The 16,159-nt window shown below is 55.0% G+C and overlaps 1 protein-coding gene across 1 annotated transcript; it reads left to right on the top strand.

The window, feature by feature from the left end:
• The first annotated feature begins 8,798 nt into the window (after window positions 1-8,798).
• lmo3 (LIM domain only 3) lies at window positions 8,799-14,450 on the top strand. The gene is made up of 4 exons (XM_072453339.1): window positions 8,799-9,144; window positions 11,005-11,218; window positions 13,787-13,912; window positions 14,010-14,450. The coding sequence occupies exons 1-4, from the start codon at window positions 9,120-9,122 to the stop codon at window positions 14,113-14,115; spliced, it is 471 nt and encodes a 156-aa protein (XP_072309440.1). The 5' UTR covers window positions 8,799-9,119; the 3' UTR covers window positions 14,116-14,450.
• The last annotated feature ends 1,709 nt before the right edge of the window (window positions 14,451-16,159 follow it).

Raw genomic sequence — 16,159 nt, 5'->3', positions numbered from 1 at the left:
TCCATCACCCAAGCTGAAGTCACTGAGGTTGTTCGCAAACTCCTCGGTGGCAGGGCTCCGGGGGTGGATGAGATCCACCCTGAGTACCTAAAGTATCTGGATGTTGTAGGACTTGGTTGACACGTCTCTGCAACATTGCGTGGCGGTCGGGGGCCGTGCCTCTGGACTGGCAGACCGGGGTGGTGGTTCCTCTGTTCAAGAAGGGGGACCGGAGGGTGTGTTCCAACTACAGAGGGATCACACTCCTCAGCCTCCCGGGTAAGGTCTATTCCAAGGTCCTGGAGAGGAGAATCCGACCGATAGTCGAACCTCGGATTCAGGAGGAGCAGAGTGGTTTTCGTCCCGGTCGTGGAACACTGGACCAGCTCTATACCCTCCATCGGGTGCTCGAGGGTTCATGGGAGTTTGCCCAACCAGTCCACATGTGCTTTGTGGATCTGGAGAAGGCTTTCGACCGTGTCCCTCGGGGTGTCCTTTGGGGGGTGCTCCGGGAGTACGGGGTCCGGGGCCCTTTGCTCAGGGCTGTCCGGTCCCTGTCTGACCGGAGCAGGAGCTGTGTTTGCATTGCCGGCAGTAAGTCAGACCTGTTCCCAGTGCATGAGGGACTCCTCAGGGCTGCGCTTTGTCACCGGTTCTGTTCATAATTTGTATGGACAGAATTTCTAGGCGCAGTCAGGGGTCGGAGGGTGTCCGGTTTGGGGACCACAGGATCTCATCTCTGCTGTTTGCAGACGATGTTGTCCTGATGGCTCCATCAAACCCGGACCTGCAACATGCACTGGGACGGTTTGCAGCCGAGTGTGAAGCGGCTGGGATGAGAATCAGCTCCAAATTCGAGGCCATGGTTCTCGACCGGAAAAAGTTGGCTTGTCCTCTCCAGGTGGGTGGGGTGTCATTGCCCCAAGTGGAGGAGTTCAAGTATTTCGGGGTCTTGTTCACGAGTGAGGGAAGGATGGAGCGTGAGATCGACAGTTGGATCGGTGCAGCGGCTGCAGTGATGCAGTCGCTGCATCGGACCGTTGTGGTAAAGAGGGAGCTGAGCCGAAAGGCAAAGCTCTCTATTTACCGGTCGGTCTACGTTCTGACCTCACCTATGGTCATGAGCTTTGGGTAGTGACCGAAAGAACAAGATCGCGGATTCAAGCGGTCGAAATGAGTTTCCTCCGCCGTGTGGCTGGGCGCTCCCTTAGAGATAAGGTGAGGAGCTCGGCCACACGGGGGGAGCTCGGAGTAGAGCCGCTGCTCCTCCAGCTGAGGTGGCTCGGGCATCTGTTTCGGAGCCTCCTGGGCGCCTCCCTCGGGAGGTGTTTCAGGCATGTCCCACCGGGAAGAGGCCCCGGGGAAGACCCAGGACACGCTGGAGAGACTATGTCTCTCGGCTGGCCTGGGAACGCCTCGGGATCCCCCCGGAGGAGTTAGAGGAAGTGTCTGGGGAGAGGGAAGTCTGGGAGTCCCTGCTCAGACTGCTGCCCCCGCGACCCGGCCCCGGATAAAGCGGCAGAAGATGGATGGATGGCACCTCCTCGTTTCAGTCAAAGCGATTAACTTCTTCACAATCAATTATTCAGTCCACTCTTCTCTCCCTCCTCTTTTCTCTTTTCGCTTTGCTTTCTTTTCCAATTAGTAAGGCACTTAGCGGCTCCGGGGCCCTGAGCGGCTCCGGGGCCCTGAGCGGCTCCAGGGCCCTGAGCGGCTCCGGGGCCCGTGGGTGGAAGTGCGAGGTCATAACGAGACGCTTTGTAGTAGTTTTAGTCTTGGAGGTCGTTGAGGAGTTTCACGTCAGAAGAAGATTCCACTTCTTCAGGATCAAAGGTTTCATCAGAGCGATCGATGTGGAGGCTGCAGAGGCCGCAAGAGCCCGAGCGCTGCAGAGGCCGCAAGAGCCCGAGCGCTGCAGAGGCCGCAAGAGCCCGAGCGCTGCAGAGGCCGCAAGAGCCCGAGCGCTGCAGAGGCCGCAAGAGCCCGAGCGCTGCAGAGGCCGCAAGAGCCCGAGCGCTGCAGAGGCCGCAAGAGCCCGAGCGCTGCGGCGTAAAGAGGCTCATTAAGGCGTGTGAAGACAGGACGGGCCCCGGGCCCCGGGGAGCTCGTTAGACTCGTTATCACACGCAATAATTATAAGTGCACACACGTCTAATCAGAGCAAGAAGAGACTGAGAGAGAGGTGTCTGCTTCTGCTCCTGTCTGCTCCTGCCTGCTCCTGTCTGCTCCTGTCTGCTCCTGCCTGCTCCTGTCTGCTCCTGCCTGCTCCTGTCTGCTCCTGCCTGCTCCTGCCTGCTCCTGTCTGCTCCTGCCTGCTCCTGTCTGCTCCTGTCTGCTCCTGCCTGCTCCTGTCTGCTCCTGCCTGCTCCTGTCTGCTCCTGCCTGCTCCTGTCTGCTCCTGTCTGCTCCTGCCTGCTCCTGTCTGCTCCTGCCTGCTCCTGTCTGCTCCTGCCTGCTCCTGCCTGCTCCTGTCTGCTCCTGCCTGCTCCTGTCTGCTCCTGTCTGCTCCTGCCTGCTCCTGTCTGCTCCTGCCTGCTCCTGCCTGCTCCTGCCTGCTCCTGTCTGCTCCTGTCTGCTCCTGCCTGCTCCTGTCTGCTCCTGCCTGCTCCTGTCTGCTCCTGTCTGCTCCTGCCTGCTCCTGTCTGCTCCTGCCTGCTCCTGTCTGCTCCTGCCTGCTCCTGTCTGCTCCTGCCTGCTCCTGTCTGCTCCTGCCTGCTCCTGTCTGCTCATGTCTGCTCCTGCCTGCTCCTGTCTGCTCCTGCCTGCTCCTGTCTGCTCCTGCCTGCTCCTGTCTGCTCCTGCCTGCTCCTGTCTGCTCCTGCCTGCTCCTGTCTGCTCCTGTCTGCTCCTGCCTGCTCCTGTCTGCTCCTGTCTGCTCCTGACCTTGGCTCTGATTGAAGGACGTTTGTGACTCTAAACACGCCTCCAGGAGAAAGAGGGAGGAGCTACAGATCAATACTGCTCATAGATGTTAATCTGATGAGAGTGAGCCGTGCCACAGATCTGACCCGTCACCATGGCGATAGAGAAGTCAGTGTTATTTCATTTAACGCTTTTCACAGATAAGAAAATAATGGAAAAATAGATCCAGATAAAAATAATGAAGCCGGTGGTTTAAAGCCGCATTCTGGAACGTCTCAGGCGAAGCCAGAGCGTCTCCATGGAAACCAGTCATCAATCATTTCAGCTCGTACAGATGTGTTTATCAGCGGGGCCACACCTGCTGCCGCCTGCGGCTCCCGGGGCCCTCGTCCCGGGGCCCGGAGCTCATTTCAGTCCTTTAATCTGTGAAGCCCAGAGTCAAAGTGAGAGAAGCTTTTGAAAAGAGCCAGAGAGAAGGAGGAGAGGAGGAGGAGGAGAGGAGAGGGAGGAGGAGAGAGGGAGGAGAGGAAGAGAGGGAGGAGAAGAGGAGGAGGAGAGGAAGAGAGGGAGGAGAGGAGAGGAGGAGAGGGAGGAGGAGAGGAGGAGAGGGAGGAGGAGAGGAGGAGAGGGAGGAGGAGAGGGAGGAGGAGGAGAGGGAGGAGAGAGGGAGGAGAGGAAGAGAGGGAGGAGGAGAGGAGGAGGAGGAGAGGGAGGAGAGAGGGAGGAGAGGAAGAGAGGGAGGAGGAGAGGAGGAGGAGAGGGAGGAGGAGAGAGGGAGGAGGAGAGAGGGAGGAGAGGAAGAGAGGGAGGAGGAGAGGAGGAGGAGAGGGAGGAGGAGAGGGAGGAGGAGAGAGGGAGGAGGAGAGGGAGGAGGAGAGGAGGAGGAGGAGAGGGAGGAGGAGAGGAGGAGGAGAGGAGGAGAGAGGGAGGAGGAGAGGGAGGAGGAGAGAGGGAGGAGAGGAAGAGTGGGAGGAGGAGAGGAGGAGGAGGAGGAGAGGGAGGAGAGAGGGAGGAGGAGAGGAGGAGGAGGAGAGGGAGGAGGAGAAGGTGAGGAGGAGAGGAGAGGAGGAGGAGAGGGAGGAGAGGGAGGAGAAGAGGAGGAGGAGAGAGGGAGGAGAGGGAGGAGGTGAGGAGAGGAGAGGGGAGGAGGAGAGGGAGGAGGAGAGGAGAGGAGGAGAGAGGGAGGAGAGGAGGAGAGGGAGGAGAGGAGGAGAGGGAGGAGGAGAGGACGAGGAGGAGAGGGAGGAGGAGAGGAGGAGGAGAGGAGGAGAGAGGGAGGAGAGGAGAAGAAGAAAGAGGGAGGAGAGGAGGAGAGGGAGGAGGTGAGGAGAGGAGAGGGGAGGAGGAGAGGGAGGAGGAGAGGAGAGGAGGAGAGAGGGAGGAGAGGAAGAGAGGGAGGAGAGGAGAGGAAGAGAGGGAGGAGGAGAGGAGGAGAGGGAGGAGGAGAGGAGGAGAGGGAGGAGGAGAGGGAGGAGGAGGAGAGGGAGGAGAGAGGGAGGAGAGGAAGAGAGGGAGGAGGAGAGGAGGAGGAGGAGAGGGAGGAGAGAGGGAGGAGAGGAAGAGAGGGAGGAGGAGAGGAGGAGGAGAGGGAGGAGGAGAGAGGGAGGAGGAGAGAGGGAGGAGAGGAAGAGAGGGAGGAGGAGAGGAGGAGGAGAGGGAGGAGGAGAGGGAGGAGGAGAGAGGGAGGAGGAGAGGGAGGAGGAGAGGAGGAGGAGGAGAGGGAGGAGGAGAGGAGGAGGAGAGGAGGAGAGAGGGAGGAGGAGAGGGAGGAGGAGAGAGGGAGGAGAGGAAGAGTGGGAGGAGGAGAGGAGGAGGAGGAGGAGAGGGAGGAGAGAGGGAGGAGGAGAGGAGGAGGAGGAGAGGGAGGAGGAGAAGGTGAGGAGGAGAGGAGAGGAGGAGGAGAGGGAGGAGAGGGAGGAGAAGAGGAGGAGGAGAGAGGGAGGAGAGGGAGGAGGTGAGGAGAGGAGAGGGGAGGAGGAGAGGGAGGAGGAGAGGAGAGGAGGAGAGAGGGAGGAGAGGAGGAGAGGGAGGAGAGGAGGAGAGGGAGGAGGAGAGGACGAGGAGGAGAGGGAGGAGGAGAGGAGGAGGAGAGGAGGAGAGAGGGAGGAGAGGAGAAGAAGAAAGAGGGAGGAGAGGAGGAGAGGGAGGAGGAGAGGAGAGGAGAAGAGGGAGGAGGAGAGGAGGAGGAGAGGGAGGAGAAGGAGGTGAGGAGGAGAGGAGGAGAGAGGGAGGAGAGGAGGAGAGGGAGGAGGAGGAGAGGGAGGAGAAGAGGAGGAGGAGAGAGGGAGGAGAGGGAGGAGGTGAGGGAGGAGAGAGGGAGGAGAGGAAGAGAGGGAGGAGGAGAGGAGGAGGAGAGAGGGAGGAGGAGAGAGGGAGGAGGAGAGAGGGAGGAGAGGAAGAGAGGGAGGAGGAGAGGAGGAGGAGGAGAGGGAGGAGAGAGGACAGAAGGAGGGTCTAAGGACAAAAGGAGGGTCTAAGGACAGAAGGAGGGTCTAAGGACAGAAGGAGGGTCTAAGGACAAAAGGAGGGTCCAAGGACAGAAGGAGGGTCTAAGGACAGAAGGAGGGTCTAAGGACAGAAGGAGGGTCTAAGGACAAAAGGAGGGTCCAAGGACAGAAGGAGGGTCTAAGGACAGAAGGAGGGTCTAAGGACAGAAGGAGGGTCTGAGGACAGAAGGAGGGTCTAAGGACAGAAGGAGGAGCTAAGGACAGAAGGAGGGTCTAAGGACAGAAGGAGGAGGGTCTAAGGACAGAAGGAGGGTCTAAGGACAGAAGGAGCAGGCCCCTGGAGCAGGCCCCTGGAGGAGGCCCCTGGAGGAGGCTTGTGGCGACGTCAGTGTGGAGGCCTGTCAGGGCTTCATGCGCCACTCAAGGCGATTCTTCCAACGCTGCCTGACAGGGAGCACCCTGCCTGACAGGGAGCACCCTGCCTGACAGGGAGCACCCTGCCTGTTATGTCGATGAGGCCCTCTGGCCTGACAGGAACCGGAGGCATGATGGCTATTTTTTTTTGTGAGGGGGACTGACACAGACAAGAGGACATAAGACCATCTTTACACACAATGAGACACACACAAGACGACATAAGACCATCTTTACACACAATGAGACACACACAAGAGGACATAAGACCATCTTTACACACAATGAGACACACACAAGAGGACATAAGACCATCTTTACACACAATGAGACACACACAAGAGGACATAAGACTATCTTTACACACAATGAGACACACAAGACGACATAAGAGCATCTTTACACACAATGAGACACACACAAGACGACATAAGACCATCTTTACACACAATGAGACACACACAAGAGGACATAAGACCATCTTTACACACAATGAGACACACACAAGACGACATAAGACCATCTTTACACACAATGAGACACACACAAGAGGACATAAGACCATCTTTACACACAATGAGACACACACAAGAGGACATAAGACCATCTTTACACACAGAGACACTGGGCAGCACAGACCGGGCTGAGAGGGCAGAGGAGCCGGGCCTTTTCACCCCACAGCTCATGGGGGAGGAGCAGGAGGAGAAGAGGAGGTGAGCGCTTCACACGGAGCTGTTCTTTGATGTTCGGGGCGCGCACTAATTGGGAGCTGGGGAATCGAGGCTGCGCGCTCCGATCAATTATGTTAAGAGAACAGCTGTAAGTACAGCTAACGAGAGCATTAGAGACGCGCGGTGCTGTCAGGGCGGCAGGGGCGGCAGGGGCGGCGCTGAGCAGGACTAAAGCAGGTCTAAAGCAAGAGTAAGGCAAGACCCAGCAGGGCGGAGGGCCGTCGCCCCTGGCAAGTACAGTGAACTAGCCCATGCCGAAGGCATGGATCATGCACACTTACTCCTGCTATGCCCATTCACTCATTGTTGACTAAAGCAGCGCGAATCGCTGCATTCCTCCAAAAACCCTCCTGACATCGTCCTGTACGCGAGAGTCCATGGGCCATGCTTGTATCTGCGCAAATCAATGGAAGTCTATGGGGAGTGACGAGCGCGTAAGCGCTCGTAATGATGATTCCACCTCATGGCGGCGGGGAAGGGTTAGAGCTTTCAAACGATGTATAATTTGTTGTTATAGTGGAAACGACTGTATTGTTTTCGCTAAAAATATTATTATTAGGCCCGAGCGCCACAAGCTGGTGAGAGTAACTATTAGTTCCGTAAGGCCGTGCGAAGCACGGCTGCGTAAGTGAAATCGAGCGCGAAGCGCTTTACATTGGGATGGAAGTGTCTCACAAACACGTTCCATCTCTTTATGTTCAGTTCATATAAACATGTGATGCAAAAATGTAACATTATTACTGTTTAGAGGGCCAAAAACACAAAGTGGGCGGAGCCCACTCAAAATGAATGAAAGTACCCGTCAGTGACCAGGGACCCACACCATGAGGGAGGAAAGCACGAGCGCTTTCCGAAAATGTATAGTTTATGATATTTGAAAAATGTGAAACATTGTTTTCACATCAGAATATTCTTCTTCTTCTCGGGACACGCCCCCTATTTTTCACCCAGTGACATTGACGAAAAGTCACACAAATGTTCACACGTGTAAAGATCGTGCCTCTCTACATTCTGGCTATTTCCCTTTTCTAAAATAAAAGAATGTGCGCGTCAGCGCCCCCAAATGTACCAAAAATGCATTGAGAGATGGGAAATGACCCAAAAAATTCTGATGGTAGAATCATGAAATTTGGCGCAGAGGTAGATGGCGACAAGAGAAGTAAAAAATATTATTACGGCAACGCCGTCCGCCCAACCAAATGTCGGCCATATTGCTTCAAAAATGGCTAAACATGACTCGGGAGTTTTTCCAGACGTGGTACTTTTATGAACTCCTCTCGGGGCGTTGGCTCTAAAAAGCTGAAATTGTGTGAAAATGGTGCTGAGAAGTGGGACATCAAAAGTTATTCAAATGACTTTGACCCTGTCACAGTTTCTGTGGGTTTGGGCGAAGCCACAAACTGTAGCTAGAATTTCATAAATCTCCCAAATTTAACATTTCTGCCGTTTGCACAGATAAAGTCCAAATTGCGTCAAATTAGAATCAGTTGTTAAACTCTTTGCCCTAAACCTACTTGAAGTGAAATAAATTAATTTGGAGCCACAGTGCCCCCTACAGATTTTATATGGAGGTTAAATGTTTAGTTTTGCGAAATTATATGAAATTTGACACAAAACTCAATTTTGGCCCCATCAAAAAGTCAATGACTCATGTCATAATTGTTATATCGTTGCCGTAGCGATGACCAAAACCTCCCATGTTATTCCAATGGGGAAATCGCCAGAACATGTTTACACTTTATACTTTCACAAACTCCTCCCCCTCAGAGCGTTGACTCCTCCCCCTCAGGGCGTTGACTCCTCCCCCTCAGGGCGTTGACTCCTCCCCCTCAGGGCGTTGACTCCTCCCCCTCAGGGCGTTAGACATATGAACCTGATGAAATGTGGTGAGACTCATGTTCAGGGGTAAAAGTTATTCACATTTTTAATGTAAGAGTCACGTGTCTGTGCGGCTTCATTCTGCTGAGAATTCAGAATAAAATTGTTTTTTGATGTAAAACAAAGAGAAGATGTGACAGCGTCACAGATTCAGCAGTAGGCGTAATAAAAGGACAATTGGGGCGCGTTAGCCACGCCCCCTCCTCTTGGGGCGTGGCGAGGCTGATCATTGCCGCTTGCGGCTTTAATTATTCTTATTATAAACATGAGTCAAAAGTGACTTTAATGTTGACACTTTATCACCAAAACATTTAAATCTCAAATACAAGATTCTGCACTTCTGTCCCGGTCCTGTCCCGGTCCTGTCCCGGTCCTGTCCCGGTGGCAGACTCTTGTCGTGGGCGGAGCGTGGGCGCGCGTCGCTCTCTGCACGTGCGTAATTGGCGTAATCAGGTCCGTGTCGCGGCTGTGATTGGTCCACGCGGGGGGAGGGGGAGGAGGGGGGCGTGCGCGTGAGCAGTGCGCGTGAGGGACAGCTGGAGCCGCACGAGCCGTGGCAGACGCTGAGCGCGAGGCGAACGGGACGCATCTCTTTGTGTCCCGTCATCCACTGCGGCTCCCGCGCTCCGCGTCTGCACCGCGTCTGCACCGCGCCTCTACCGCGTCCCCGGTTCCCCGCCGCCGCGTGCTCCTCCTCCGGACCTGCGCGGAGCCTCACGCCGCCGTGCAGGAGCCGTGTCCCGGGAACAAAGCCCCGTGTCTCCGGTTCGCAGTCGCATGCAGCTGCTCCGCGGCTCCAGCGCCTCCAATGCAGAAAAGAGACAAAAGTTACGGTAAGACGGTTCTGTCCTCTCCCGATGCGCGTGCGTGAGAGCCTCATCCCGCCGCGGGGAGCCGCGCGTCCGCAGGTGACCCCGCTCCACCGTGACCGCTCCGGGACACGGGCTCAGGACGCGGTGAAACGCGCGCTAAACGCTGGTGTTTACCGCAGCTCCGCGCGGGTCTGACGCGGCGGTGATTGGCCCTTCAGCCGCGGGCCGCTGCCATGGCAACAGTCATTAGGAAAAGGCCAAATGTCACCGAGACCGAAACACCATGTGACGCGCGCACTGCGGAGTCCGCGCCAGAGCCGCGCCGTGACCGGAGCCTTTGTCCCGCTTGGTCCCGATCTCCTCTGCGCGGACACAGTGGAGCAGGGGCCCCAGTGAAGGGCCCCCGGGGGCCCGCTGGTGATGACCAGCGACACTTTGAAGTGAAACGTGCGCGTGAATCTGGATCAGCCAATCAGCGCTCAGATAAAACGGCGCTGACTGCAACCTGCCCCGCGCATGCGCACAGAGGGGCCGACGTGCTTCTGACGCACGCGCCATCTGTCACGTGATGTTTATGAATATGATTATGTTCTGGAGCCTCAGATATAAAGCTCACGTAGAGCCTGGACCCTTAGAGCCTGGACCCTTAGAGCCTGGACCCTTACAGCCTGGACCCTTGGAGCCTGGACCCTTGGAGCTTTAGCAACACAAAGCTAGCTTAGCGCGTTAGCAACAGCGGTTTCCTGTTTCTGGCTGCACGGCGCTCGCTTTGTCAAGAGCCACAATCTGATATTTCCATATTGAAGCCACGCCCCTCACATGCACTAGCTTTAGCCACGCCCCTCACACACACACTAGCTTTAGCCACGCCCCTCACATGCACTAGCTTTAGCCACGCCCCTCACACACACACTAGCTTTAGCCACGCCCCTCACATGCACTAGCTTTAGCCACGCCCCTCACATGCACTAGCTTTAGCCACGCCCCTCACACACACTAGCTTTAGCCACGCCCCTCACACACACACACTAGCTTTAGCCACGCCCCTCACATGCACACACTAGCTTTAGCCACGCCCCTCACATGCACTAGCTTTAGCCACGCCCCTCACACACGCTAGCTTTAGCCACGCCCCTCGCACGCGCTAGCTTTAGCCACGCCCCTCGCACGCGCTAGCTTTAGCCACGCCCCTCGCACGCGCTAGCTTTAGCCACGCCCCTCGCACGCGCTAGCTTTAGCCACGCCCCTCACACACTAGCTTGTGTGTGTGTGTGTGTGTGTGTGTGTGTGTGTGTGTGTGTGTGTGTGTGTGTGTGTGTGTGTGTGTGTGTGTGTGTGTGTGTGTGTGTGTGTGTGTGTGTGTGTGTGTGTGTGTGTGTGTGTGTGTGTGTGTGTGTGTGTGTGTGTGTGTGTGTGTGTGTGTGTGTGTGTGTGTGTGTGTGTGTGTGTGTGTGTGTGTGTGTGTGTGTGTGTGTGTGTGTGTGTGTGTGTGTGTGTGTGTGTGTGTGTGTGTGTGTGTGTGTGTGTGTGTGTGTGTGTGTGTGTGTGTGTGTGTGTGTGTGTGTGTGTGTGTGTGTGTGTGTGTGTGTGTGTGTGTGTGTGTGTGTGTGTGTGTGTGTGTGTGTGTGTGTGTGTGTGTGTGTGTGTGTGTGTGTGTGTGTGTGTGTGTGTGTGTGTGTGTGTGTGTGTGTGTGTGTGTGTGTGTGTGTGTGTGTGTGTGTGTGTGTGTGTGTGTTTTGAAGAAAAGAGCAGCTTCTGAACAATGAGCCTGGACACACACACGATGCTAACTTTTTAGGGTTTAAAAATATCTACCATGTTGTTCGCCTGTTTTAAAATGGCCACTGTCTCTGACCCCTGACCTGACCCCTGACCCCGCAGGTATACAGATGCTGTCGGTGCAGCCGGACACGAAGCCTAAGGGCTGCGCTGGCTGCAAGAGGAAGATCCAGGACCGGTTCCTGCTGAAGGCCCTGGACCAGTACTGGCACGAGGACTGTCTGAAGTGCGCCTGCTGCGAGTGCCGCCTCGGGGAGGTGGGCTCCACCCTCTACACCAAGGCCAACCTCATCCTGTGCCGGCGAGACTACCTGCGGTGAGTCTGGGCCAATCACAGAGCGGCTGCGGTGAGTCTGAGGTTCATCACTGCTGTGGACCTGAACATCAGGTTTACTAGAGAGGACCCTAAGAGAGGACCCTAAGAGAGGACCCTAAGAGAGGGAACCTCGTGGCCTTTCTAGATTGTTCCACGATCAGAGGAAGCTCCAGAGAGAAGTTTAAAGGAAGGGAGCGTCTACAGAGCCCACCGGCTCAGAGGACAAGAGGTGTCCACCAGCTCAGAGGACAAGAGGTGTCCACCAGCTCAGAGGACAAGAGGTGTCCACCAGCTCAGAGGACAAGAGGAGGTGTCCACCAGCTCAGAGGACAAGAGGAGGTGTCCACCAGCTCAGAGGACAAGAGGAGGTGTCCACCAGCTCAGAGGACAAGAGGAGGTGCCCACCAGCTCAGAGGACAAGAGGTGTCCACCAGCTCAGAGGACAAGAGGTGGTGTCCACCAGCTCAGAGGACAAGAGGTGTCCACCAGCTCAGAGGACAAGAGGAGGTGCCCACCAGCTCAGAGGACAAGAGGAGGTGTTCACCAGCTCAGAGGACAAGAGGAGGTGTTCACCAGCTCAGAGGACAAGAGGAGGTGTCCACCAGCTCAGAGGACAAGAGGTGTCCACCAGCTCAGAGGACAAGAGGTGGTGTCCACCAGCTCAGAGGACAAGAGGTGTCCACCAGCTCAGAGGACAAGAGGAGGTGTTCACCAGCTCAGAGGACAAGAGGAGGTGTCCACCAGCTCAGAGGACAAGAGGAGGTGTCCACCAGCTCAGAGGACAAGAGGAGGTGTCCACCAGCTCAGAGGACAAGAGGTGTCCACCAGCTCAGAGGACAAGAGGTGTCCACCAGCTCAGAGGACAAGAGGTGTCCACCAGCTCAGAGGACAAGAGGTGTCCACCAGCTCAGAGGACAAGAGGTGTCCACCAGCTCAGAGGACAAGAGGAGGTGTCCACCAGCTCAGAGGACAAGAGGAGGTGTCCACCAGCTCAGAGGACAAGAGGAGGTGTCCACCAGCTCAGAGGACAAGAGGAGGTGTCCACCAGCTCAGAGGACAAGAGGAGGTGTCCACCAGCTCAGAGGACAAGAGGAGGTGCCCACCAGCTCAGAGGACAAGAGGTGTCCACCAGCTCAGAGGACAAGAGGTGGTGTCCACCAGCTCAGAGGACAAGAGGTGTCCACCAGCTCAGAGGACAAGAGGAGGTGCCCACCAGCTCAGAGGACAAGAGGAGGTGTCCACCAGCTCAGAGGACAAGAGGAGGTGTTCACCAGCTCAGAGGACAAGAGGAGGTGTCCACCAGCTCAGAGGACAAGAGGAGGTGTCCACCAGCTCAGAGGACAAGAGGAGTCCACCAGCTCAGAGGACAAGAGGTGTCCACCAGCTCAGAGGACAAGAGGTGTCCACCAGCTCAGAGGACAAGAGGTGTCCACCAGCTCAGAGGACAAGAGGTGTCCACCAGCTCAGAGGACAAGAGGTGTCCACCAGCTCAGAGGACAAGAGGTGTCCACCAGCTCAGAGGACAAGAGGAGGTGTCCACCAGCTCAGAGGACAAGAGGAGGTGTCCACCAGCTCAGAGGACAAGAGGAGGTGTCCACCAGCTCAGAGGACAAGAGGAGGTGCCCACCAGCTCAGAGGACAAGAGGTGTCCACCAGCTCAGAGGACAAGAGGTGGTGTCCACCAGCTCAGAGGACAAGAGGTGTCCACCAGCTCAGAGGACAAGAGGAGGTGCCCACCAGCTCAGAGGACAAGAGGAGGTGCCCACCAGCTCAGAGGACAAGAGGAGGTGTTCACCAGCTCAGAGGACAAGAGGAGGTGTCCACCAGCTCAGAGGACAAGAGGAGGTGTCCACCAGCTCAGAGGACAAGAGGAGTCCACCAGCTCAGAGGACAAGAGGTGTCCACCAGCTCAGAGGACAAGAGGTGTCCACCAGCTCAGAGGACAAGAGGTGTCCACCAGCTCAGAGGACAAGAGGTGTCCACCAGCTCAGAGGACAAGAGGTGTCCACCAGCTCAGAGGACAAGAGGAGGTGTCCACCAGCTCAGAGGACAAGAGGAGGTGTCCACCAGCTCAGAGGACAAGAGGAGGTGTCCACCAGCTCAGAGGACAAGAGGTGTCCACCAGCTCAGAGGACAAGAGGTGTCCACCAGCTCAGAGGACAAGAGGTGTCCACCAGCTCAGAGGACAAGAGGTGTCCACCAGCTCAGAGGACAAGAGGAGGTGTCCACCAGCTCAGAGGACAAGAGGAGGTGTCCACCAGCTCAGAGGACAAGAGGAGGTGTCCACCAGCTCAGAGGACAAGAAGAAAGAGGAATAACAGGTCCAGAACGCCCTCTAAGCCTGTGGAACCCGCTTGGGCTCTAAACAGAGTGAAGAGGAAACAGAAGTGTGTCTAAGGCTCTTTGTCTGGATCAAAACAGATGCTTTTGATCATCTTAAAGACTTTTGCTTTGTTTGGTTTTATTCCATATTTTTATATTGTATTTAAACTCTTGAATGTTTTATTGACTTTTAGTTTAGATCTTCTGCTCTCGTCTCATTTGCTTCTTCTTCTTCTTCTTCTTCAGATTGTTTGGCGTGACAGGAAACTGTGCCGCTTGTAGTAAACTCATCCCGGCCTTCGAGATGGTCATGAGGGCCAAAGACAACGTCTACCACCTCGACTGCTTCGCCTGCCAGCTCTGCAACCAGAGGTGAGGTCAGGGGTCAGAGGTCAGGGGTCAGGTCGAGGGGGGTGGAGCCTCAGAGGCCCCTGTGGCAGAGTGGTTAGCCTGACTGTGTCTTTTACAGGTTTTGTGTTGGAGATAAATTCTTCCTGAAGAACAACATGATCCTGTGTCAGAGCGACTACGAGGAGGGGCTCCTGAAGGAGGGCTACGGGCCCCAAATACGCTGAGCCCCGAGGGGCCCACTGTGGCTCCGGGGCCTCGGCTCTGGGGCCTCTCTGTACACACTGGCTCCAGTAGGCGGCGCTGTTTTGAGCTGTGGACACTGTCTGGACTGAACGGGACAGTTTTTGGTGCTGGACTTGTGCTGGCGCCGCCCCCTGGAGGCGGGGCAATGGAAACAATCACATGTTTACAGGCGAGACGCTGCAGTCGCTCCGTCTCACGTCTTGTCACGTTTTCAGACAGAAAAAAGACATTTTCTGTGTAAAAACGGCCCAAATGTCTCATATTTGGGCCGTTTATATGTGAAAAATGGACCGAGCAGTTAAAATGTCTTCATTTTGGCCACATTTATATGATTTATGATGGAGTGTGGGAGGAGCCACGTCTCTGTGGGAGGAGCCACGTCTCTGTGGGAGGAGCCACGTCTCTGTGGGAGGAGCCATGTCTCTGTGTGATGTTTTGCTGCAGCGTCTCGTCCTGAACAGTTACAATGGTTTAATTCAGTTTTGCATGTTCTGCCTGTGTCTGTCCTCATCAAACACACGTTGTTCCGGGCTCCGGGGGGCCGTGGCTCGGGGGGGCTGGGGCTCGGGGGGCCGTGGCTCGGGGCCTGGGGGGGCTGGGGCCTGGGGGGGGCTCGGGGACAAAGTGAATCTCCTTTTCTTTTTCATCTTGAGGATTTTCTTTATTTATTGGTCTTTTCTTTCCTCGTCTGTAAATGTTGATGTAAATAAAATCTGGATCTTTTTCCTGTAATTTACCAGTTTTTTTTGGCATGAGAAATGATTTTTAGGCCTTTTGTACAGAGCGAACCTTTTGAAGCACAAATGTAATAAACTTTTATGATGTCAAAGCGGCTCCAGGACTTTTCCTCACCTTTAACTTTGTCATGTTCTTCTGCTCCAGGTTTATACTTGTGTCATTCATGAACTGAGTCACATTTGAAAACTCAGCCATGTTTTTAACCAAAGGTCACGTTCGTCACCTTCGGGCCCTCGAGGGCCCTTATTTTAAAAAGGCCAGAAAATGCACAAAGATTCATATTTGTTTATACTTTCAGATCTCTTCATCTACTTAAACTCCACGCATTAAAACTAAGTATTTCTTTTACTTTATAAGATGAAATATATGAAAAGTACATGTTACATATTTTTTATATAATTGAAAGTGTGAACTTAAACTTGAGATCTATTTAGAGCATTACTAACATGGTCAATATTCGTGAGAAGTTTATGCACAAAAACACTGCATCGCCATCAACTTACAGTAGTGGCCCCTGTGACTGCCCCTGTTTTCTATGCGAGAGGTCACGAGGTTGAGAGGTCACGAATTACAATAATTACAATATTATTGATTATAAGAATAAATATAGCCGCAAGCGGCAATAATCGTCCCTCGCCACGCCGCAAGAGGAGGGGGCGTGGCTAACGCGCCCCAATTGTCCTTTTATTACGCCTACTGCTGAATCTGTGACGCTGTCACATCTTCTCTTTGTTTTACATCAAAAAACAATTTTATTCTGAATTCTCAGCAGAATGAAGCCGCACAGACACGTGACTCTTACAATAAAAATGTGAATAACTTTTACCCCTGAACATGAGTCTCACCACATTTCATCAGGTTCATATGTCTAACGCCCTGAGGGGGAGGAGTCAACGCCCTGAGGGGGAGGAGTCAACGCCCTGAGGGGGAGGAGTCAACGCCCTGAGGGGGAGGAGTCAACGCCCTGAGGGGGAGGAGTCAACGCTCTGAGGGGGAGGAGTCAACGCCCTGAGGGGGAGGAGTCAACGCCCTGAGGGGGAGGAGTCAACGCCCTGAGGGGGAGGAGTCAACGCCTGCGATTTCCCCATTGGAATAACATGGGAGGTTTTGGTCATTGCTACGGCAACGCCATAACAATTATCGAGAAGAAGAAGAATATTCTGATGAGAAAACAATGTTTCCCATTTTTCAAATATCATAAACTATACATTTTCAGAAAGCGCTCGTGCTTTCCTCCCTCATGGTGTGGGTCCCTGGTCACTGACGGGTACTTTCATTCATTTTGAG

This window comes from Eucyclogobius newberryi, unplaced genomic scaffold, assembly GCF_026437365.1.
Source record: "Eucyclogobius newberryi isolate DKJ021-1_F unplaced genomic scaffold, fEucNew1.0.hap1 SCAF_2, whole genome shotgun sequence".
Classification (NCBI taxonomy): Eukaryota; Metazoa; Chordata; class Actinopteri; order Gobiiformes; family Gobiidae; genus Eucyclogobius; species Eucyclogobius newberryi.
Note: the sequence above shows the minus strand (reverse complement) of the source record. Positions and strands in the feature narration are given on the sequence as shown.

What these genes read in the sequence shown, in the direction of transcription:
- lmo3 (XM_072453339.1), top strand. Translation starts at nt 9,120, where the DNA reads ATGCAGAAAAGAGACAAAAGTTACG. An exon ending in GAAAAGAGACAAAAGTTACG is followed by an intron (nt 9,145 to 11,004) that starts GTAAGACGGTTC and finishes CTGACCCCGCAG; the next exon opens with GTATACAGATGCTGTCGGTG. An exon ending in TGCCAGCTCTGCAACCAGAG is followed by an intron (nt 13,913 to 14,009) that starts GTGAGGTCAGGG and finishes TGTCTTTTACAG; the next exon opens with GTTTTGTGTTGGAGATAAAT.